General features: G+C 40.7%; 1 protein-coding gene and 1 non-coding gene across 3 annotated transcripts in view; both read right to left on the minus strand.

Annotated features, from left to right (window-relative positions):
• Positions 1 to 450: 450 nt before the first annotated feature.
• Positions 451 to 25299, minus strand: part of REL (REL proto-oncogene, NF-kB subunit) — a 44388-nt gene continuing 19539 nt past the window's right edge. Inside the window, exons 4-10 of one of the 2 annotated variants that reach the window (XM_004029282.5) lie at positions 25172 to 25263; positions 6928 to 7068; positions 5654 to 5758; positions 5346 to 5558; positions 3854 to 3922; positions 3325 to 3393; positions 451 to 2204 (exon numbers count right to left, since the gene is read on the minus strand). In XM_004029282.5, the coding sequence (XP_004029331.2) occupies positions 1432 to 2204; positions 3325 to 3393; positions 3854 to 3922; positions 5346 to 5558; positions 5654 to 5758; positions 6928 to 7068; positions 25172 to 25263 (1462 nt within the window). In that variant the 3' untranslated portion in view covers positions 451 to 1431. The remainder of the gene's footprint in view (positions 2205 to 3324; positions 3394 to 3853; positions 3923 to 5345; positions 5559 to 5653; positions 5759 to 6927; positions 7069 to 25171; positions 25264 to 25299) is intronic. The other variant, XM_055377950.2, reaches the window with a different exon arrangement.
• On the minus strand, positions 12526 to 12665 carry LOC115933684 (U4 spliceosomal RNA). The gene has a single exon (XR_004069538.1). It is a non-coding gene; the product is annotated as a U4 spliceosomal RNA (small nuclear RNA).

Raw genomic sequence — 25299 nt, forward strand, 5'->3', positions numbered from 1 at the left:
AGGTAAGACAGGGAGTCTAGGCCTGCAACTTTTAAGGACTTTGACTGCTCTGAGTGAGATGAGAAGCCATTGAATGGTTTTGAGCAGATGAATGGTATGAGTTGACTTGTTTTAAAAATAATCATTCTGGCTACTTTATGGGGAACAGAGTGTAGGAATGCAAGGATATAAGAAGAATTTTTGTAGATGACAGCTTCAATCCAGGGAAGAGATGATGGTGGCTTGGAATAGGGCGTTAATAGTAGAGGTCAAAAGAGGTGGTCAGCTTTAGATATATTGTGAAGGTAGGGTCTACCAGATTTGCTAATGGATTGGATATGGGTGCTAAAAGAAGAATCAAGGATGACTTCAGGGTTTTTGGCCTGAGCAACTAGAAGTATGGCATTGCCATTTACTGAGTTGGAGAAGACTGAAGGAGAAGTAAGTTTGGGAGGAAGACCAAGAATTCAGTTTTATGCTGAGTGTGAGCTTTAATTAGATTTCTAGATAGAGATGTCAAATAGGCAGTTTTATGAGATCACAGGGAGTGAGGACATCTAAGAAAGGCGAATGGTCCAAGGAAACTTCTTCCCCTTAAAAAATGAGTGTAAAGCTAAAATCATAGGCAACTTTAAAGGCATAGATTGAAGTAGTATAAAATGTAGAAAACCTCCCATACCTTGAAAGCTCACTTCAACTGCTTTCTGCCCAACTTAACATTTTAAAGACATTTTGATATACATACAAATCTAAGCTCCAAGAAGCCTAAGAAAACCCCTTAGGGGTTACCTTGGCCCATGGGCCTCAAAAATAAAAAATTAAGTTTTTCAATGGCATAGCCATTACAAGTTTTATCTTAAATTTGCTTGAAATTTAAGAATACATTAAAACATTATAAAAAGAAATATAAAAAAGCGTGTTTTTTTTTTTTTTTTTTTTTTTTTGAGACAGAGTCTCACTCTGTCACCCAGGCTGGAGTGCGGTGGTGTGATCTCAGCTCACTGCAACCTCCGCTTCCTGGGTTCAAACAATTATTGTGCCTCAGCCTCCCAAGTAGCTGATAGTACAGGCACGTACCACCATGCTCAGCTAATTTTTGTATTTTTAGTAGAGATGGGGTTTCACCATGTTGGCCAGGCTGGTCTCGAATTCCTGGTCTCAAGTGATCCACCCGCCTCGGCCTCCCAAAGTGCTAGGATTACAGGTGTGAGGCCCTGCGCCTGGCCTCTGAGTTGTCTTTTTATGACAGCTTCCAATTTTGTATTCGCTATGTCCAAAGTTGTATGCTTCTTCCCTGAAAAAAGTTTTTTATATTCTCAAATACAGTATTATATTCTCAGTCAGTATTATATATACAGTATAAATATAGTATTATATTCCCAGTTAGACAAATACAAAATGCTGCATCTATATAGGTGGTATCAAGATTTAAAAGGATTTAAATCTTGCAAGTTATACTTGAAAAAATTCATATGGAAAGGAGTCACTCAATTGCTCATTTTGCATACTGCCAATACCTGAGTACTGACTACCTTGAACAAAACCATGACTGTTTGGATTAGTACTGTTTGATGGTCCCGACTCATTTATCATGCTGTTATCTGCACAACTGAAGTCAGTTCCCTCAAATGCATCTGATTGTGAAACAAAAACAGCAGTATTGGAATTGGCGCCTGCTGACATACTGGAAGAGGACATCTGATGGAGCTGTCTCAAGTCTCTTGGGTCTAACACTGAATTACATGAGGGGTTTTCAAGATTCATGCTCAGAAGTCTTGGATTATCAGTCTCTCCCATGCTGTCACTGCTGGTTGTCATCATATTCACAGAACAATTAGACAGTACGTTGGGATCAGAAATACCATATAAATCTGCTGATGGCATGGATGACGCTTCCATTCCGACTATGTCATTGGCATTATTATAAATGCAAGCATTAGAAGCATTTAAATCATTCCCAACAGGTATTCTCAGGAATGGTGGGATACCTTGCGAATTAGAAGGAAGTGTCCCTGTTGAAAAACTACTCAGTGGGTTTGTATTGCCTGAGCGTGGGGTGGGGTGGGCCACTGATGACCAGCTTGAAGAAGGCAGAGGTGCCATTGAGGCATGATGTGACAATCCACTTGAGATGGGCCCAGGTGAGGGATAGTAGGATTCTGCTTGACTTGAAACCCCTGTAGGCATTTCTCTCACAACTGCATCATGAGAAAACAAGTTTGGTTCTGTGGGAGGAAAAATTTATTTTACGAAATTAAAATGAACAAAATTATAAAAAGTATTTCTAAATTAAAATTGTATAAGCACACAAATATATGTAAAGAAAAATGTCAAGGAAACCAATGTAACATTTCAAATAAAAAAATGTAAAAAGCACTAAAATTATTACACGAATCCAAAATGAAATTCTGTAACATATATACCGTTTTACAAATACAGGTAAAATGATTTTGGCAAGTTACTTTGGCATATGTAATTTCACTTCAATTAAATATGAAAATCTAGTTTCTGAGGCTCTATAAAGGTATTTTTGAAAACTAAAAGACAAATATTAGAATTACAATTAATGGGATTCCAAACAGCCAAAATCATCTCTTACTCTTCACTTTTAGGAGAAAATGGAAGGATGGAGAAAACACTCATTAGGGATAAGAAAATACACATAACTTTTAAGATATATTACAACAGAACCCTAAGAGACTATAAAATTCACAGTCAGAAAAAAATTACAGAAAAAATTAATTCTGTATCTATTTACATATTATACAAATGCTTTACAAACTAAACCAGGAAAAAGCAATGATTTAAGAATGTACGTGGGGGAAAAAAGACTTCTAATTAGCCCTTGGTTGAATTACCTAAACTAGGGATTGGCAATTTTTTTTCTGTAAAAAATCAGATTGTAAATATTTTAGGCTTCGTGAGCTATATACAGCCTCTGTTGGAACTATTCAACCCTGTTGCCGTAGTGTTAAAAAAAAAAAAAAGCAGTTTAGAGATAATATTTAATCAAATATTCATGGCCGTGTTCCAGTAAAATTTTATTTATAAAAACAGGAAACTAACCAAATCAGTAACATTTTTTTCATAACGCAATGTAATTAATAAAATTGCTACCATATGAACAACATGTAATTTCTTGAACAATAAATCCCAAAAACACAATCAGTTTCTAACACAACCTTCAGAAGCCATGCTTAATTCATTCTATACTGAAAGCATGAAAAATGTGGAGAGAAAATTTTCAAAGAAGCAGTTATTCATTCCTAAAAATAGAATTCCAATATATTGTGCAAAGTACTGGTCTTTCTGATCACAAGAAATATGCTATAGGAAATAAAATACCTTTTTTGAAGTATCTTCCTTCTCCAATTGAACCGAGGAGACCAGGTCTTGGTCTCTCAGGAAAATTAACTGTTAGGATAAAGTTTTTCCATTATTAAATGTCATTTGAAAAATAACATTATCAGTTAAAATCTGAAAAATTGGCCAGGCGTGGTGGCTCCCACCTGTAATCCCAGCATTTTGGGAGGCCAAGGTGGGTGGATCACCTGATGTCAGGAGTTCAAGACCATCCTGGTCAACATGGCGAAACCCTGTTTCTACTAAAAATACAAAAATTAGCCAGGTGTGGTGGCACATGCCTGTAATCTCAGCTACCCGGGAGGCTGAGGCAGGAGAATTGTTGAACCTGGGGGGCAGAGGTTGCAGTGAGTTGAGATTGCCCTACTGCACTCCAGCCTGGGTGACAGAGAGAGATGCTATCTCAAAAAACAAACAACAAAACAAAACAAAAATAATAAAATTTGAAAAACTGAATAAAGTAAATAAAACAAAACCTATTTAAATATGAATTGATCCAAAATATTCTTACCGTGATCCTGGCACAGTTTCTGGAAAAGCAGAGTCGTCTTTTGTTTCTTTGCTTTATTGCCGTAAGTATCTGATTAGAAAGAAACCAGGAAAGCAGATAAAAAATTATAGGATTGTATCCTCTTCTTTAATAAACAAATATTTTATTCACATATAGTAAATGTTTTCAATAAATATGTATGTAAGTTGGATTTAATAAGTATTATAGAATATGTCCCAAATCAGTAGTATCAGTAGAAAAGGATATTTTTCTCTTAGTAAAAAATTGTTTAAAGTAATCTCAGCACTTTGGGAGGCTGAGGCAGGTGGATCACTTGAGCCCAGGAGTTTGAGGCCAACCTAAGCAACATGACAAAACCCTGTCTCCATAAAAAAACAGAAAAATTGGCCAGGCGCAGTGGCTCATACCTGCAATCCGAGCACTTTGGGAGGCTGAGGTGGGTGAATCACCTGAGGTCAGGAGTTTGAGACCAGCCTGGCCAACATGGTGAAACCCCATCTCTACTAAAAATACAAAATGAGTCGGGTGTGGTGGCGCATGCCTGTAGTCCCAGCTACCTGGGAGGCTGAGACAGGAGAATTGCTTGAACCCAGGAGGCAGAAGCTGCAGTGAGCCAGGATTGCGCCACTGTACTCCAGCCTGGGCAAGACAGAGCGAGACTCCATCTCAAAAACAAAAAAACAAAAAAACCCCACAAAAATTAGCCAAGTGTGGTGGTGCGCACCTATAGTCCCAGGTACTCAAGAGGCTGAGGTGGGATGATCACCTGAGCCCAGGAGGCTGAGGCTCTGGTGAGCCACGATCATGCCACTGTACTCCAGCTTGAGTGACAGAGTGAGACCCTGTCTCAAAAAAAACCCAAAACAAGCTGTTTAAAATATTCATCTTGTTTTCTTATCACACAAGTCAATAATGTCAACTAATGCAATAAGGTTTGATAAGAAACCAATATAGAGACTACTCTCTGAGTGGTAAGTGCACAAAGACTAAAACAGACCTTCAAAAATAAAATAGAAATTTTAGTAAGCAGTTTAGATACTTTGAAATTATTCCATAATCAAACCTCTTCTTGAAGAAAGAGATGCAGAGACCAGCCTAGCCAACATGGTGAAACCCTGTCTCTACTAAAAATACAATAGTAGTAGCCCAGCGTGGTGGCACGTGCCTATAGTCCCAGCTACTCAGGAGGCTGAGGCAGAAGAATCGCTTGAACCCGGGAGGCGGAGGTTACAGTGAGCTAAGATTGCGCCACTGCACTCTAGCCTGGGTGACAGTGAGACTCTGTCTCAAAAACAAAACAAAACAAAACAAAAAACAACCCAACAAATAAAGAGATGCAAAGAGCATAAAGAAAAAACCAACAGAAAGCTTCCAGGAAAAGAAACACAAATTATGAATATACATAACTGTACTCAAATGAATCTTATGAGAAGATGTTATTAGCAGGACCACTTCAAGAAATATATAAATTATTACCAGCAAAATGTCATACCTTTTTCATCTGGCAGATATCTAAAATCCATAGATTCACTAACTTCCTGGTCAGAAGGTCTCCGCAACTGCATTTTTACTGTTACGGGTTCTGTGATAGCTTTGCAATATGGTGGAGTTTTGAAAACAATGGCTACTTGACGGTGTACATCAGCTTGTGAAAAGATGCCTTTTGCTTCCCAATCGTTCAACACAAAACGAACTTCTATGTCATCTAGTCAATAAGAAACCAAAAAAAAAATGGGAAAACAAAGTAACTGCATCTATTAATCTAAAATTTATTCTAAATTCAATGAAATAAATAAATACCTTTCTGAACTTTGTCACAAAGTAGAAATATTTCATCTCCTCCTCTGACACTTCCACAATTCTTGTTTACACGACAAATCCTTAATTCTGCAGTATTTGGAGCACCTAAATATAAAGGATTTTCAAAAAAATGAGTTGCTACCTTAGTAATATTTTATTTCTTTTTGCAGGGAAGAATTTGAGCAAAAGCATTCACAGAATAAAAGTTTTAGTGTATAGATAAATGACACTAAATACATTAATCATCTATTTATCTGTCCACTTCCTAACTGCTTTACTTTAGACTTTGTGGCTTCATTTCTAGGTAATGACATATTCTCTAATTACATCTCCCTGCTTCTAAATTCTGATTCCGCCAATCAATCCTACCCACTGTCACCAGATTAATCTTCATAAATCATGACCACATCCCCATGGCAATACAATTTTCCCTATGGCAATACATCTCCCTATGGCAATACAACTTTCATGCTTCCTTTATAGCCCTAAGTCTCTCTATCCTTCTACACATAAAACAGGTATATCATACACCATTGGTGGACGTATATATAAGTCTATGTACACACACACACACACATACACACACACACACACACACACACACACACACAGTATTTTGGGGGAAAGTTTCATAATCTTTCAAAATGAGATATATCCATATCCTTTGAGCCAGCATTTGCCATGCAGTGAGCCATGACTGCACCATTGCACTCCAGCCTGGGTGACAGAGTGAGACCCTGTCTCCAAAAAAAAAAAAAAACCAATAAAAAAAAAATATACAAGAATATGTATTGCAGTACAGTTTGCTAGGCCAAAAAGAAAAAATGAGAAAAGAAACAAACCAAATGCCTTGTAAGAGGGTAATTAATAAAATTATGATATAACTACATAATAAAATATGCTGCTACTGAAAAGAATAAGGTGATTAAAAGGAAAATGTCCAAGATATATGGTAAGAAGAAAGTTAGTTTTTAAAACAATCATCACTTATGATTTTAAGTTGCCAAAATTGTACTGTGTCAAAAATGATGATGATGACAATGTATCTGTGTATGTACAGGAAGAAGAAACTGGTAAAATATGCACCTAAGGATAGTGATTATCTCTGGAGGATGAGATTAGAGAAGATTTCCTTTCTGTTATATATTTCTCTAATGTCTGGAAGTTTTCCTATCATGAATATATTGTTTTCCTAATTACCAAAATACTTTTAAGAATTAAACTATTACAAAAAACAAGTTAAGACTACAAATATAAGAAAATGAAGTACTTACGGTTGTCATAAATTGGGTTCGAGACAACAGGAGGAAGAGCAGTCGTCAAATTACCATGTTCATCAGGGAGAAAAACTTGAAAACATAGTCTCACCACATTGAGGTCACAATCTTCAATATCATTCAGCTGTTTTTCAGGGACTGAATAGAAAAAAAAAAATTTAAAAATGTAATAGTCACATAGACCTAAAGACTTGCTAGGTCCTCCTCCCTGCCCATTATAGCCAATAACCTTGAATAGCATCCAAATATGTATGAATAAAAATAGAACAGTATACAATCTCAAGAATGCCTTTTATCATTCTTATCAAGTAGTCACTATCTAACAGTATTTGATAAATTAAAGCCATGTTCAGGAAGTAACTATCCCCTCACCTGGGATTTAAAGCAAAATCCCAAGTTGACATTAATAACAAATCAAAGTTTTAAAAAATAGTTGCAGGTTTGTACACAACAAAGAATGGCATTTACCTATTCATTCAACAAATATGTATTTGGTCCAGTTGTTGTGTTAAGGACTCTGTAAATTATCTCCTAAATCTGTACAAGAATTACTTTCATCCCCATTTTACAAACGAGGAACTGAGTTTAGTTCGTTTTTTTGACATGGGGGTCTCACTCTGTTGCCCAGGCTGGAGTGCAGTGATGCGATTTTGGCTCACCTCAACCTCCGCCTCCCAGGCTCAAGTGATCTTCCCATCTCAGCCTCCTGAGTAGCTGGGACTACAGGCACATGCCACCACGCCGAGCTAATTTTTCTATTTTTTTTGTAGAGATGGGGTTTCACTATGTTGCCCAGGGTGGTCTCAAACTCCCAGGCTCAAGTGATCCACCCACCCTGGCCTCCCAAAGTGTTGGGATTATGGGCGTGAGCCACTGAGCCTGGCCTGGAACTGATTGTAAAGAGATGAATTACTTGCCCAAAGTTTCACAGTGACAGGGTGGAAATGTGAACTCAAGTCATTAAATTTAGAGCCTATGCTTTTAAAAATTGAAATCTATTAGAAAATTGTACATGTGTTGTACATAAAAATGACATACACAAGAGTATCTACTAAATGTGGATCAACATTTTAAGGATGAAATACCAAGAAACAAAAAAATGTTAAGATAGCTAGTTGCCGTAAGAAATTTTATGTGCAAACTTAAAAAATGTTTTAATTAAAAATTTTACAGTTCTATAAAACTAGAAAAGCTCATGATAGAATATAGTATAATAGTTTGTTAAATTAGTATTTGAACCAGAAATCCAGTTCCAAAAGAAAATATTGCCTTTTCAAATGCCATAAGCTATAGCAATAAGTCATATTTTTAAAAAGCAAGACATGCACATTATTTACATAACAATTTTACTTTGCAAAGTATTAAATTTTGAAACACTAAATTTAGAAACATAGTTAAGCCCAAATTCCTTATTTTACAGGCAATAACTAATAAAAATGATAATGTATTTTGTACTGTTTTTATTTAATGACATTGAGAGTCTACTTAGCTATCACAACATTTGTAAGTATCCCAGTATTAGCATTCTTATGCCTAATCTTTCAAACAGTGCATAAAAACACATCTGTACTCTGTACAACTGAAAGGTCAAAATGTTATGATACCAAAACTTGTGTTACAGCAGCATACTCTACTGGCACTATTGTGTAGGCAATATATGAGAGCTACCTCTTCAAAATCCATTTTTACAGCATTATAAATGTAGCATTCAAGATATTAGTGTCTCTCAATTGCAAAGATGAGTAATCAATATGCAAAAAAGATAAATTTGTAGCTAGATGTTCCTGGTAAGTTTAAAAACAAACCTATGTGAACTCTGTGAATGGATAAACAAAGTGTGGTATAGACCTACAATGGAATAAACTCAGCAATAAAAGAGAACAAACTGGCCAGGCGTGGTGGCTCACACCTGTAATCCCAGCACTTTGGGAGGCCGAGGTGGGTGGATCATGAGGTTGGGAGATCGAGACCATCCTGGCTAACATGGTGAAACCCCGCCTCTACTAAAAATACAAAAAATTAGCCAGGCGTGGTGGCGGGTGCCTATAATCCCAGCTATTTGGGAGGCTGAGGCAGGAGAATGGCGAACCCGAGAGGTAGAGCTTGCAGTGAGCCGAAATCGTGCCACTGCACTCCAGCCTGGGCGACAGAGCAAGACTCCATCTCAAAAAAAAAAAAAAAAAAAAAAAAAACAAGCTATGGGTATACACTCCCAAATGAATGTATCTCAAAACCATGTTGAGCAAAAGAAACCAGATACAAAAGTATACTGTATGCTTCCATTTACATGCAGTTTTAGAAAAGATTAATCTCCAGTGACAGAAGGCAGATTAGTAATTGCCTGAGGCAGAGGCAGGGTAGAGAACTGAGCGAGAAGGGGACCAGGGAAATTTTAGGGGGTGATGGAAATGTTCCATAGCTTGATTGTGGTTATGTGGCAGGATATATTCGGGTAGATTTTATTGTATCTCAATAAAAGTTTATTTTAAATATTTTTAAATGGCACATAAAAGAAAAATAAACAAACTGGTCAATAAGCCAAAGTTCAAAAACATTTAGTCACATAATAGTTCTACTACAGGGAAGAAATTCTACTTATTTCTCAAAAAAAATCACTGTTTATGAGATTTTGCTTTGAATCTTCTCAATGTGTGGAAATACAATTACTACTGCATCAGAATTACTTTCATCTCTGCACAACATGGTTAAAAACTACTGACAGGCAAGAATCATGACAGATACCCGTTTTTACCCAATGCAAGATTCAGTGTAAGGCTGAAACCCCAGCTCAAAGCTTCTTTTCTATAAAGCCTAACTTCATCCTCTGCAATGGAAGGAATATTTCTCCTCTCTAAATCAGTGCAAGACTTGACCTATACCTTTCTTATGCCCTTAAAAGTTTTAAAATCTTACATGATAATCATTTATGTATGCCTCTTCTATCCTATTAGACAAAGTTTCAAATGAAGTCAGAAGGGATGTCTGATGTATCTCCACTAGGTGTTGAACCTAGTAGTGATATTTATTATACATTTTCTCAATTAACATAAATGACTGAAGAATTACTTAAAGGCCTATTGAACAACCAAACATTTAGATACTTTTACAAGTTACTGAAGAAAGCATAAAGTAAACGTTAATAAAAAGAAGTTCTACTTTGGTAATGATAGATGATAATCTGTAAACTGGGACCAATTCAACCATGAGAATAAAGTGGACAAAATATGAAACAAAATTCCTCTAATGACATTAGAGAGCTAACAAGGTCATGAAAAATCATGCGACCAAGATATGAGAGAAGAAAACCCACAGTTCAGAATGAGAGGCCACTTTTATCTGAATATAGCCTGACAATTTTCTAAGAGATGGTTAAGAATATATTGAGATGAACTCTCAATAAACTATAGGGAAAAAATAAAGGAGTTGAGAGTTTGCCAAGGATGTGGGATCTGATAAATACCCAAGGCTTTGGGGGATTTGAGGTCTGGAAGAGCTATACCCTAGGAGTAAGGGTGAACTGGAAACATATCAGATTTCAGGGATGAAAGCCCAACTTCAAATAATCTAAATCATTCACTGATTTCAGGTGACCTGGGATTGCTAGTGTACCTGGCCACTAGCCAGAAGAAAATTTTCTGCAGGGAGATAATATTGTAGGCCTAAAATCTTTACTCTTTTTCACAGAAAATGACTGGTATTTTATCTTAAATAACCACACATATGAGGAGGCAAAATAAAATTTTTTTTTTTTTAAAAAGAAAGCAACAGGCAATAAAAACATACCACAAAGGACCCAAATAATGAAGTTTTCAGACATATAATTTAAAGTAACTATACTTAATATATTCAAGGAATTAAGATTGAGAGTTTACTGGAGAACTTGAAACTGAAAAAAAGGAATCAAATTCTAGAACTGAAAAATATAATAAATTGAAATTAAGAATATAATCAAATTTATCAAAAGTTTTATAGAAAACACTTTGTGTCTTGTCTTTTTATACCTCAAGGATTAAAATGTTTACCAACATAGTCTACCAAAAGTTTTTAAAATGTTGATTCACTTTTAAAGCCTTTAATCCATCTTCAGCTGATATTTGTATATGATGTGAGGTAGGGAATCTAACTTAATTAAATAACTATTTTTTTTCAAGCTTCATTTCTCAAACATTTCCTCCTTTCCTCTTGATATGACATGCCACCTCTGTCATACACTAAAGTTGCATATTTCCTTAGCTCTGTTTCTGGGCTCTCAATTCTTTTTTCTTTTTTCAATAATTATACATTTTTATTTTATCTTATAAAAATTGGGTGAATATGTAGATTTAAATTGACAAAACTGTGTATTGAACAGTTTTGTCTTTTATAGCTTAGAAGAAAGATTTTGGGCAAAAATGAAATATCTCTTTTGGAAATGATTTATTTCTATTTTATAATACTTCTGAGCACTGTTGCAACTTCAGAAGATCTTTTATATTTTTAATTTCAAATCTGCTTATATAGACAGTAAGTCTTCACTTAATGTCTTCTAGGATGATGTCTATAGGTTCTTGGAAATTGCAACTTCAAGCGAAACAACACCATAATAAAACCAATTTTACCATAGGCTAATCAATATAAATAAGAGTTAAGTTTCTACGGCAGACTATGGGTCACAAAAACATCACTAAATTTATAAGTAAAGACCAAAACGCTTGCAATATTAAATATTGAAATAAATCTGAGCTATACATACATTTAAGAAAGATTAATAAAAACAAGTTAAGATAATGATTTACCCAATTATTCTAGTTCAGGGTCACAGGTGATTGGAGTCTCTTTGGGGCTCTCAATTCTACTCCAATGAGTCAATCTGTCTATTCTTATCCCAATATGACACTGCCTTAATTAGTATTAATACTTCTATCTGATGAGGTCAATTTTTCCTCATTGTTCTTTTTCTATATTCTGTTCCTGTTTAGAATTATCACATTTAATATGGAGTTGCATTGAATCTACTTATCAATTGGGGGAAAATGACTTTTTTTTTTTTTTTTTTTTTTTTTTGAGACAGTCTTGCTCTTTGCCCAGGCTGGAGTGCAGTGGCACGATCTCAGCTCACTGCAACCTCCGCCTCCCGGGTTCAAGTGATTCTCCTGCCTCAGCCTCCCGAGTAGCTGGGACTACAGGCCCGTGCCACCACGCCCAGCTAATTTTGTATTTTAAGTAGAGACGGGGTTTCATCATCTTGGCCAGGATGGTCTCAACCTCTTGACCTTGTGATCCGCCTGCCTCGGCCTCCCAAAGTGCTGGGATTACAGGTGTGAGCTACCACGCCCGTCCTGGGAAAATGACATTTTTACAATATTACTATTAGAGAACACGGAATACCTCTCCATTTATTTAAGTATTCTCTAAGATCTCACAATAAAATTTTATAATTTTCCCTAAAGAAATCTTATCATTTCTTTGATTTGTTTCTACATACTTCATATTTCCTGACAATATTTGTTTTAATGATGTTTTCCAGTTATTTGCTGCTGAGATATGGAAATATGACTGACTTTTATATATTAATTTTACATCCACTAACCCTTTTAAACTTTATTTTTTATTCAGTCTCCAAAAAGACTGTCAAAAATTGCCAATGCTGACTATACTGCAAGTCATGACAGCAGGATATTAGGAAAAAGTTTTCAATTAACAATAACCACTCCTGAGATAAACCTCACTTGGCTATACTGCCAATGCACAAAGCTCACTCTTTTAAACTTATCTGAATAATATATTTATATATCTTTTGGGTTATCACTATAATAATTTCAAATAATTATAGTTTTATTTCCTCATTTTTCAATCCTATGCCTCTACTTTTTGGGGGGTCTTACTGTACACTGGCTACAATGCTCACTGCTCTGGCTATGACCTTCACTACGATGTTGAATACAAGTGGTAAAAGTGTGCCTTGGTTTCTCATTCTTAACTTCAAAGCGAATGCTTCTGATATTTCTCTTATTTAGGATAATGCTTGCTGTAGGCTTTTTAATAGATACATATCATTCTATAATACAAAATGCAGTGTTTTATTCTGTAATGTCAAAATTGATACTCAGTTTTGTTTGTTTCGTTTTGTTTGAGACGGAGTCTCACTCTGTCGCCCAGGTTAGAGTGCAGTGTTGTGATCTTGGCTCACTGCAGCCTCTGCCTCCAGGGTTCAAGAGATTCTAATGCCTCAGCCTCCCAAGCAGCTAGGATTACAGGCATGCACCACCATGCCTGGCTAATTTTTGTATTTTTAGTAGAGACGGGGTTTCACCATGTTGGCCAGGGTGGTCTGGAACTCCTGACCTCAAGTGATCCGCCCACCTTGGGCCCCCACAGTGTTGGGATTACAGGTGTCAGCGGCCGTGCCTGGCCTGATACTCAGTTTTAACATTTGCAAAAACTAACGGAAGGAAGCATGAGACCAATCGACTTCTCTCAAATTCCTCTTAAACTAGTTTAAAATTTCACTTTGTAGTTAGTCAAAATATAATGTAATAACTGTTCTCTTGTTCTCCTTCCTTTTTATGTTTTTTTTTGTTTTTTGTTTTTTTTTTGAGATGGAGTCTCACTCTGTCACCCACGCTGGAGTGCAGTGACGTGAGCTTGGCTCCCTGCAAGCTCCGCCTCCCGGGTTCACGCCATTCTCCTGCCTCAGCCTCCCGAGTAGCTGGGACTACAGGCACCCGCCACCACGCCTGGCTAATTTTTTGTGTTTTTAGTAGAGATGGAGTTTCACCTTGTTAGCCAGGATGGTCTTGATCTCCTGAACTCGTGATCTGCGCACCTCAGCCTCCCAAAGTGCTGGGATTACAGGTGTGAGCCACCGTGCCCAGCCCCTTCCTTTTTATGTTAAATGTTTAATCTACCTTTAGAAAGAAATATCACTCCTTTAACCCTAAAATCAGTAGGTGTGTAATGAGAATTTCATTCTTAACCAAGAAGATATTATCATGCTATATTTCTTTCATAAGCAGGAATTAAAATTTAAAATCAATTATGATGTCTACTAGCTCTAGAAGTGTAACATTTCTAAAATTCTAATACTGTCAAACACTACTGAAATAAAAATAAACAACAAGGCAAAAATACACAGCATATGGAATAATAATTTTTTTTTTTTTGAGATGGAGTCTTGCTCTGTCGCCAGGCTGGAGTGCAGTGGCACCATCTCAGCTGACTGCAACCTCCGCCTCCTGGTTCAAATGATTCTCCTCCTGCCTCAGCCTCCCAGGTAGCTAGGACTAGAGGTGCACGCCACTATGCCCAGCTAATTTTTGTATTTTTAGTAGAGATACGGTTTCATTATGTTGGCCAGGATGGTCTGTATCTCTTGACCTCGTGATCCGCCCATCTCGGCCTCCCAAAGTGCTGGGATTACAGGCTTGAGCCACTGCGCCCAGCCTGGAATAACAATTTTAAGAACTATGTCTCAGTCGGGCATGGTGGCTCATGCCTGTAATCTCAGCACTTTTGGAAACCGAGGCAGGAGGATCACTTGAGCCCAGGAGTTCAAGACCAGCCTGGGCAACATACGGAGACCCTGTCTCTACAAATAATAGAAAAAAAAAAATGAACTAAGTCTCACTTAAGGAAAAATATAAAATTTAGTTATAATTAATTTATATTTTTGTTACTTAAAAAGTATATAAAGTATCCCATATGTATAATAATAAAAGTTGACATTTAAGTGTTCATGTGCCAGGCAAACAGTAAAGGTGCTAGAAGTATACTAGAAGTATATCATTAATTTACTCAACCTTTCAACATACTTATTGAGTATCTATTATGTGCTACCATAGTAAAGTGTTAGATACAAATAGGAAAAGACAATGCCTGACCTTAGTGAGATGAGTATCTGGATGAGAAATAGATACATAAACTAAAATTATATAATACAACATGAAAAATTTTATAATGGAAATATGCTCAAGGAATACTGAAAGCAAGAAAGTACACAAGTTCTGCCTAGGGTAATGAAAAAAAGGCTTCAAAAACTCTGACTGCAATAAAGAAAGGACAATGAAGTACACATGAGCCATTTTTTTCAAACTTTAAGTTTTCAGTTGTAAGGAAAGGCTTTTTCTTGTATTAGACCAGACTTTAGAGATAAGAATCTATGTTAGACTACTTATTAAACTGTATTCCCTTTCAGACTACTAAGTAATGTAGTTTTCCCAAACTCAACTGTATAGCAGCCTTTTACTCTCATAACAACTCAAGATTCTCTACATGGGAAAATAGTAAACTACCTAATAAAACTTAATTGCAAATTCTTTATTGTCAAAATCAATTTTATTGCACAAAATTTAATATACAGTTTAGATATTCTATGGAGTTTAACTGCCGCATACTAGAAATCCTAATATTTCATTACCAAAATACATAACTAGAAAATGATATATAATTACAAATTTTTTCAGCTTTTGCAGTTAAGAGTCCTCTACAAAGTCTAACTGCCACTCTTGTTCTAGCTAAGTAAACACGGTTAAAATCTGATATTGGAGTCCTTAATTAAATTCCTCACCCAATTTAGACTTTGGCATATATTAGACAATTTGAATAATCCTTTACTTGAAGCCTCAAATTTGACAGTATTAAACTGCTTTATGCCCCGTTTGCTAGAGACTGTTCCTTAGTTTTAAAGAACAAATGGCAAGAAAGATAAAGACCGACCTTAAAACACACTAGTTGGGGAATCTATTGTGTGCAGGTAGGAAACTCAATAGCTCAAGGTACTTAGCTGAGAAGACAGAGATAACAGTAAAACAAATACATTGTTTAGGTGCCAAAGTGAAATGGAAACAAGATTCCATCACAGACCCTGTCCACAAGTAGCATGAAATTAATATTTTAAGAAAATTCCTGAAGAATCAAATGATCTAACAGATAACACAAAACTTTCAATGATTAATTGCTGAGTATACTGTATAATTAGGAAGATGTTATCTCAGACTTAAGAGAACTGAGAAGGCTTTCAGGGCATCTCAGGTAAGGAAAACAACTGTGATATTTTTGGTAGAAAAGTACAAATAAGGCAGGGCGCGGTGGCTCAAGCCTGTAATCCCAGCACTTTGGGAGGCCGAGGTGGACGGAACACGAGATCAGGAGACCGAGGCCATCCTGGCTAACACGGTGGAACCCTGTCTCTACTAAAAAATACAAAAAAATTGGCTGGGCATGGTGGCGGGCACCTGTAGTCCCAGCTACTCGGGAGGCTGAGGCAGGAGAATGGTGTGAACCTGGGAGACAGAGCTTGCAGTGAGCCGAGATCACACCACTGCACTCCAGCCTGGGCAACAGAGCGAGACTCCATAAAAAAAAAAAAAAAAAAAAAAGAAAAGTATAAATACGACATGTTCGTCCATTTATTCTTTCAACCGTTTTAGTTTGTTTGTTTGTTTTTTTGAGACGGGGTCTCACTGTCACCCAGGCTGAAGTGCAGTGGCACAATCTGGGCTCACTGCAACCCAGCCTGATGGGCTCAAGTGATCCTCCTACCTCAGCCTCTGGAGCAGGCTGGGACTTGCAGCACGCACCCATGCCCAGCCAATTTTTTGTAGAGACGGGGTTTCACCACATTGCCCAGGCTGGTTTCGAACTAGACTCAAGTGATCCACCCACCTTGGCCTCCCCAAGGGCTGGGATTACAAGCATGAGCCACCGTGCCTGGCCCTTTCAACACATTTTAATTAAGCTTCTTTCATGTGCCAGAGATACATGGAAGACAGTCCTCATCCTCCAGAATTTCACGATTTAGTGAAGGAAAAACAGGTAATCAAAGTTATAGCAAACCATATTAGAAATATGTACAGGTACTGGCTGGGTGCGGTGGCTCACACCTGTAATCCCAGTACTCTGGGAGGCCGAGGTGGGCAGATCACCTGAGGTCAGGAGTTCAAGACCAGCCTGGCCATGGTGAAACCCCATCTCTACTAAAAATACAAAAAAAATTAGCCGGGCGTGGTGGCGCGTGCCTGTAGTCCCAGCTACTCAGAAGGCTGAGGCAGGAGAATTGCTTGAACCTGGGAGGTGGAGGTTGCGGTAACCCAAGATTGCACCATTGCACTCCAGCCTGGGCAACAAGAGCGAAACTCTGTCTCGGAAAAGAAAAAAAAAAAATATATATATATATATATATACACACACACACACACATATATACACACACACATACATACATACACACACACACACAGGTACTTTGGGAAAACAGAGAGAAGGTCAGGGAAGGCTTTAAAGACGATGTGATCCTTAAACTTGGAGGGTGAGTAAGAAAAATTCACCAGGCAGATCAGGGTATTTCATGCAAAGGAACTGCATGTATAAAAGCACAGAGGTAAGAAAGAACATGGCTCTTCTAACAGTGCAGATAGTTCAGAACGGCAAAAACAAGTAAGTGCATGTGTGCACTCAGTGGTAGAGGAAGGAGGGGTAGGAAGCTGAGGTACAGAATGAAAGCTAGAATGGAAAGGAAGGCTTCCGGATTATGAAGGGCTTTAAAGGCCATATTTGAGAAGCTGAACTCAGCATGTAGATCAGATCAAAGTTTCTCAAAGTATACTCTGTGGATCACTTGCATCAGAATCATCTCAGATAGAGATTTTCAAATTGTAGCTTGGGAACCACTGATTGTAAAATTAATTTAGTGGGCTGAGTAAGCACTAACAATGCAAGAGAGAAAGAAAAAGAAGGGAAAGGAAATGTACAGAATAGAATTGAGTACACTGCATGTAGTGGGGCGATATGGTTTGGCTCTGTGTCTCCACCCAAATCTCATCTTGAATTGTACTCCCATAATTCTCATGTGTTGTGGGAGGGACCCAGTGGGAGATAATTTGAATCATGGGGGTGGTTTCCCCTATACTGCTCTCGTGGTAGTGAATAAGTCTCACAAGATATGATGGTTTTATCAGGGATTTCCACTTTTGCATTTTCCTCATTTTCTCTTGCTGCCACCTTCTAAGAAGTGCCTTTCACCTCCGCCATGATTCTGAGGCCTCCCCAGCCATGTGGAACTGTAAGTCCAATTAAACTTTTTCTTCCCAGTCTCAGGTGTGTCTTTATCAGCAGAGTGAAAACGGACTAATACATAGGATATCGTTGTCCTAAGGGTGTGGTGTATGTATATATATTGAACTGAAAAACAAAATATATTCCTTACTGTGGGTCATGGTGAAAGAGTTAAGAAATACTGATCTAGATGTTTGTTAAAATGCAGATTCCCTCCTCTCCCTCTCCCTCTCTTTCCACGGTCTCCCTCTGATGCCGAGCCGAAGCTGGACGGTACTGCTGCCATCTCAGCTCACTGCAACCTCCCTGCCTGATTCTCCTGCCTCAGCCTGCCGAGTGCCTGCGATTGCAGGCGCGCGCCGCCCCGCCTGACTGGTTTTCGTATTTTTTTGGTGGAGACGGGGTTTCGCTGTGTTGGCCGGGCTGGTCCCCAGCTCCTAACCGCGAGTGATCAGCCAGCCTCGGCCTCCCAAGGTGCCGGGATTGCAGACAGAGTCTCGTTCACTCGGTGCTCAATGGTGCCCAGGCTGGAGTGCAGTGGCGTGATCCTGGCCCGCTACAACCACCTCCCAGCCGCCTGCCTTGGCCTCCCAAAGTGCCGAGATTGCAGCCTCTGCCCAGCTGCCGCCCCGTCTGGGAAGTGAGGAGCATCTCCGCCTGGCCGCCCATCGTCCGGGATGTGAGGAGCCCCTCTGCCTGGCTGCCCAGTCTGGAAAGTGAGGAGCGTCTCTGCCCGGCCGCCATCCCATCTAGGAAACAAGGAGCGCCTCTTCCCGGCCGCCATCACATCTGGGAAGTGAGGAGCATCTCTGCCCGGCCGCCCATCGTCTGAGATGTGGGGAGCACCTTTGCCCTGCTGCCCCGTCCAGGATGTGAGGAGCGTCTCTGCCCGGCCGCCCCATCTGAGAAGTGAGGAGACCCTCTGCCTGGCAACCGCCCCGTCTGAGAAGTGAGGAGCCCCTCCGCCCGGCAGCCGCCCCGCCCGAGAAGTGAGGAGCCCCTCCGCCCAGCAGCCACCCCGTCTGGGAAGTGAGGAGCATCTCCGCCCGGCAGCCACCTCGTCCGGGAGGGAGGTGGGGGGGTCAGCCCCCCGCCCGGCCAGCAGCCCCGTCCGGGAAGGAGGTGGGGGGGCCAGCCCCCCGCCCGGCCAGCCGCCCCGTCCGAGAGGGAGGTGGGGGGGTTAGCCCCCCGCCTGGCCAGCCGCCCCTACTGGGAAGTGAGGAGCCCCCCCGCCCGGCCAGCCGCCCCGTCTGGGAGGGAGGTGGGGGGGTCAGCCCCCCGCCCGGCCAGCCGCCCCGTCCGGGAGGGAGGTGGGGGGTTAGCCCCCCGCCTGGCCAGCCGCCCCGTCCGGGAGGTGAGGGGCGCCTCTGCCTGGCCGCCCCTACTGGGAAGTGAGGAGCCCCTCTGCCCGGCCAGCCGCTCCGTCCGGGAGGGAGGTGGGGGGGTCAGCCCCCCGCCCGGCCAGCCGCCCCGTCCGGGAGGTGAGGGGCGCCTCTGCCCGGCCGCCCCTACTGGGAAGTGAGGAGCCCCTCAGCCCGGCCAGCCGCCCCGTCCGGGAGGGAGGTGGGGGGGTCAGCCCACCGCCCAGCCTGCCGCCCTGTCCGGGAGGGAGGTGGGGGGTCAGCCCCCCGCCCGGCCAGCCGCCCCGTCTGGGAGGGAGGTGGGGGGGTCAGCCCACCGCCCAGCCTGCCGCCCTGTCCGGGAGGGAGGTGGGGGTTCGGCCCCCCGCCTGGCCAGCCGCCCCATCCAGGAGGTGAGGGGCGCCTCTGCCCGGCCGCCCCTACTGGGAAGTGAGGAGCCCCTCTGCCCGGCCAGCCGCCCCGTCCAGGAGGGAGGTGGGGGGGGTCAGCCCCCTGCCCGGCCAGCTGCCCCGTCCGGGAGGTGAGGGGCACCTCTGCCCGGCCGCCCCTACGGGGAAGTGAGGAGCCCCTCTGCCCGGCCACCACCCCGTCTTGGAGGTGTACCCAACAGCTCATTGAGAACGGGCCATGATGACAATGGCGGTTTTGTGGAATGGAAAGGGGGGAAAGGTGGGGAAAAGATTGAGAAATCGGATGGTTGCCGTGTCTGTGTAGAAAGAGGTAGACATGGGAGACTTTTCATTTTGTTCTGTACTAAGAAAAAATTCTTCTGCCTTGGGATCCTGTTGATCTGTGACCCTACCCCCAACCCTGTGCTCTCTGAAACATGTGCTGTATCCACTCAGGGTTGAATGGATTAAGGGCGGTGCAAGATGTGCTTTGTTAAACAGATGCTTGAAGGCAGCATGCTCGTTAAGAGCCATCACCACTCCCTAATCTCAAGTACCCAGGGACACAAACACTGCCGAAGGCCGCAGGGTCCTCTGCCTAGGAAAACCAGAGAACTTTGTTCACTTGCTTATCTGCTGACCTTCCCTCCACTATTGTCCTGTGACCCTGCCAAATCCCCCTCTGCGAGAAACACCCAAGAATGATCAATAAAAAATAAAAAAAGAAAAAAAAAATGCAGATTCCCAGCACACCTGTCTTTCAAGTCACCTGCTTGGCCCTCTTCCAAGTGTACTTTTCTTCCTTTCCTTCCTGCTCTAAAGCTTTTTAATAAACTTTCACTCCTGCTCTAAAACTTGTCTCGGTCTCTCCTGTCTCCTGAGGAGGCAAGAATTGGGGCTGCTGCAGACCCGAACAGATACTTTGGCTGCTAACACACTTTGGTGCCATGTGACTCGGATAAGTTATTATTTTAAAAATATTTTTTAAAATGTAGATTCCCAGGACCTATACCAGCCCTATCAAATTAGTGGAAGTGTGGCCTGAAATCTACATTTTTAACAAGTACTAAGATATTCCTATGCACATTCAAATTGAGAACCACTGCTGAAGGGCTCGGGAAGGAATGAATTTGCAAACAGGCTGGGTGTGGTGGCTCACGCCTGTAATCCCAGCACTTTGGGAGGCTGAGGCGGGTGGATCACAAGGTCAGGAGATTGAGACCATCCTGGCTAACACGATGAAACCCCATCTCTACTAAAAATACAAAAAATTAGCCGGGTGCGGTGGCGGGTGCCTATAGTCCCAGCTACTCGGGAGGCTGAGGCAGGAGAATGGCGTGAACCCGGGAGGCGGAGATTGCAGTGAGCCGAGATCGTGCCACTGCACTCCAGCCTGGGCGACAGAGCGAGACTCCATCACAAACAAACAAACAAAAAACAAGTAAACAACAACAGGAAACATAAATAGTGGGAAGGATGAACTGGCAGGATTGTTCCTTCCCCAAATCAATATTCATCCAGGCAGCATGGTAGAGTTGTTAAAATCATGACCTTAGAGTCAGGGGCTCCCTATGTTCAAATCCTAGCTCTACCACTCATCAGCTATATAACCTTGAACAAATTACTTTCCTTTTCTTTTCTTAGAGACGGGGTCTCGTTCTGTCGCTCAGGCTGAAATGCAATAGTGAGAACACCGTTCACTGCAGCCTTGACCTCCCAGGCTGAAGCAATTTTCCTACCTCGGCCTCCTGAGTAGCTAAGACCACAGTTGTGCAACCCTGCATCTGGTTAATTAAAAAAATTTTTTGTAGAGATGGGGTTTTACCATGTTGCCCAGGCTGATCTCAAACTCCTGGGCTCAAGCAATCCTCTCCACCTTGGCCTGCCAAAGTGCTGGGATTAAAGGCATAAGCCACTGTGCCTGGCCTACTTGATTTTTTTTTTTTTAATAATTTATTTTTTTTGAGATGGAGTTTCACTCTTGTTGCCCAGGTTGGAGTCCAATGGCGCGATCTCGGCTCACCACAACCTCCGCCTCCTGGGTTCAAGCGATTCTCCTGCCTTAGCCTCCTGAGTAGCTGGGATCACAGGTGTGCGCCACCATGCGCGGCTAATTTTTTTTTTTTTTAATTGAGACAGAGTCTCGTTCTGTCGCCCAGGCTGGAGTGCAGTGGTGCAATCTTGGCTTACTGCAACCTCCACCTCCTGGGTTCAAGCGAATCTCCTGCTTCAGCCTCCCAAGTAGCTGGGACTACAGGCGCGTGCCACCAAGTCCAGCCAATTTTTTGTATTTTTAGTAGAGACAAGGTTTCACCATGTTGGTCAGGCTGGTCTCGAACTCCTGATCTCATGATCCCCCCACCTCGGCCTCCCAAAGTGCTGGGATTACAAGCCTGAGTTCACTTTTCTATGCTTCCATTTTCTTATTTTTAAAATTGAGTTATTAATAGTACCTATTTCGTAGGCTGTTATAAGGATTAAATGAAATAAAATATATAAAACACTTACTATCTACCAACAACTATTTTAATTGCCATTATGAGAATTCACTATTAATATCATGCCTGAGTCGGGCCCAGTGGCTCACACCTGTAATCCCAGCACTTTGGGAGGCCAAGGCAGGCGGATCACTGGAGCCCAGGAGTTTGAAATCAGCCTGGAGAATATGGCAAAACCCATCTCTACAAAAAATACAGAAACTCTGGCCAGGCGTGGTGGCTAACACCTGTAATCCCAACACTTTGGGAGGCTGAGGCAGGAGGATCACTTGAGGTTGGGAGTTCAAGACCAGGCTGGCTGACATGGTGAAACCCTGTGTCTACTAAAAATACAAAAATTAGCCAGGCGTAGTATACATCTACAATTCCAGCTACTCGAGAGGTTGAGGCACGAGAATCGCTTGAACCCAGGAGGTGAGGGTTGCAGCGAGCCGAGATTGTGACACTGTACTCCAGCCTGGGTGACAGAGTGAGACTGTCTCAAAAAAAAAAAAAATTAGCTGGGCATGGTGATGCACACCTGTAATCCCAGCTACTTAGGAGGCTGAGGTGGGAGAATCACCTGAGCCTGGGAGGTCAAGGCTGCAGTGAGCTGTGATCACATCACTGCACTCCAGCCCGGGCATCTCAAAAAACAAGCCTGATTCTGAGCTGCCAAAACTAAGAAAAAGAAATTCCACAGACAGCATCTTCCTTTTTAATGCCTTTACCACTGGAGTCAAGGAACCTGCATATGAATTCCAGGTCTGCCACTTATATTTGCAGCATGATTTGGGACAGTTAAATAACAAAAGTCTCGGTATTCTCTTCCATAAAGCAGAATTGTTCCAACGATTAAATAAAGTAGTGTGCATAAAGCACTAACGTTTACTCCCTGACATACAAGAAGTGCTTAATAAATGATAGCTATCACTTATAATTTCCTTGTTTTATACTGCATCTAGACTTACCTGCCTCTTTAAAAGTCTGGCCTATTAATTTGGCAATGAATCACAATTTTAAATGAGCATACTCTTGACCCAGAAATTTTCCACTTCCAAAAATTTATCCAAGGGAAATAATCACACAAGAGCTCAAAGTGTATATTCAGTGGAGCTTTTAAAACAAAATGAAAACAACATACATGTTCATTAATAGAAGACTAAATAGACCGGGTGCAGTGGCTCATGCCTGTAATCCCAGCACTTTAGAAGGACAAGGCAAGTGGATTGCTGAGCTCAGGAGTTTTGAGACCAGCCTGGGCAACATGGCGAGACCCTGTCTCTACAAAAAATACAAAAACTAGCTGGGCATGGGCATGGTGGTGCACCAACAACTTGGGAAGCTGAGGTGGGATGACCACTTGAGCCCAGGATGTCAACGCCGCAGTGATCTGTGATCACATCACTGTACTCCATCCTGGGCGACAGAGCAAGACTACCTCAAAAAAAAAAAAAAAAAAAAAAAAGATGACTAAATAAACAAATTATGTTCTACCCAAACAATAAAATATTCTGTTAAAAAAAAAAAAACAGATTTGTAAGTACTGACATGGAAAGTTTAAGGTATATTCCTGAGTGGAAAAAAATGAAGGAGTAAAATAGGATATATAGCATGATTCCTTTTTTATAAAATATATATGTCTACATATAACTACACATGTATAAAGAAAATTCTAGAAAAATATACATCAAACTTAATAGCAGTCTCCCCTGGTAAGACTGGAAGGGAAGAAGGGGACTTTTACTTTCCGCTTTATACTAAATAGTATGAAAAATAAAACCTAGAGAAAAGAGATGCAGATCTTATGGTTCATAAAACAGTAATTATCTGTGAATATATTCCTTAAATTATCAACGTATCTCAAATTATTTTTATACATCCAGGAAAAATACAAACCAACAGTATCAGGATGTCTCAAATATGACCAAGAAATATATTCTTTGAAAATATTACAGTCATTTAATTCCTGACTTCTGCATATTTAAGTAGCTGCAAAGACTTCAGAATGGAGGCTACTCTAAGTATAGGATGCCAGCATCTAGTGTGGTAGTACTTATCTATTCAAACAATACAGAGTGCTTACAAGTAACAGTTAGCCAGGGAGTATTAAGCATTTATACTTACAGCATGAGGCAGATAGTACCATAAGTATAAATACTTAATAAATGCTATCCCCAATAAAATTCACTGAACAGTAGATATCTAGTCATATACACAAATATGCTATGAAAATACTTTGTGTGATTTCTATTATTTCTATGCTTCTTCTTCCACATTGGGATTAAGTGTTACCCTTGAGCTAAATGCACTCCAATACCTTATAAACACAGTGCCTATTTAAAACTCAAAAGGGGGGAGTGTATGTTGTCTGCTGGAAGTGGCATAAGGAAGGCCATGTTCAAAAGGATCACAACATTTTGAAGTTTTATTATATAAAACAGTGACACTCTCCAACAATACCAAAAACCTCTCTGTGCATAAGATTTTTTTCAACAACTGTGAAGAAACTATTTTAAATAGTATACATCATTCCTCAGATACAGGTACATGTCAACAAGTAGAAAAGTAAACACAGAACTTAAAACACAGGCTGAAGATATAAATAGCTGGGCACAATGGCTCACGCCTGTAATCCCAGCACTTTGGGATGCCAAAGCGGGTAGATCACCTGATGTCAGGAGTTCGAGACCAGCCTGGCTAACATGGTGAAACCCCGTCTCTACTTAAAATACAAAAATTAGCTGGGTGTGATGGTGGGCGCCTATAATCCCAGCTACTCTGGAGGCTGAGGCTGAGGCAGAAGAATTGCTTGAATCTGGGAGGCGGAGGTTGCAGTGAGCTGAGATCGCGCCATTGCACTCCAGCCTGGCGACAAGAGCGAAACTCTGTCTCAGAAAAAAAAAAAAAAAAAAAGGGAAAGAAAAAAGAAATAGAAATCAACACCCAAATAAATAGAAATGATTTTATCAAACATACTTACCATTGAATGGATTGATTCCTGCCTTTATTCTTGTAATAATAGCTTCTTTTACTTCTTTTTTCTTCACACATCGAATACCCAAATTTTGGAAACTAGCAGGAAAAAAACAATATTCAAAACTGCATTAT

Source organism: Gorilla gorilla, chromosome 12 (genome assembly GCF_029281585.2).
Source record: "Gorilla gorilla gorilla isolate KB3781 chromosome 12, NHGRI_mGorGor1-v2.1_pri, whole genome shotgun sequence".
Lineage (NCBI taxonomy): Eukaryota > Metazoa > Chordata > Mammalia > Primates > Hominidae > Gorilla > Gorilla gorilla.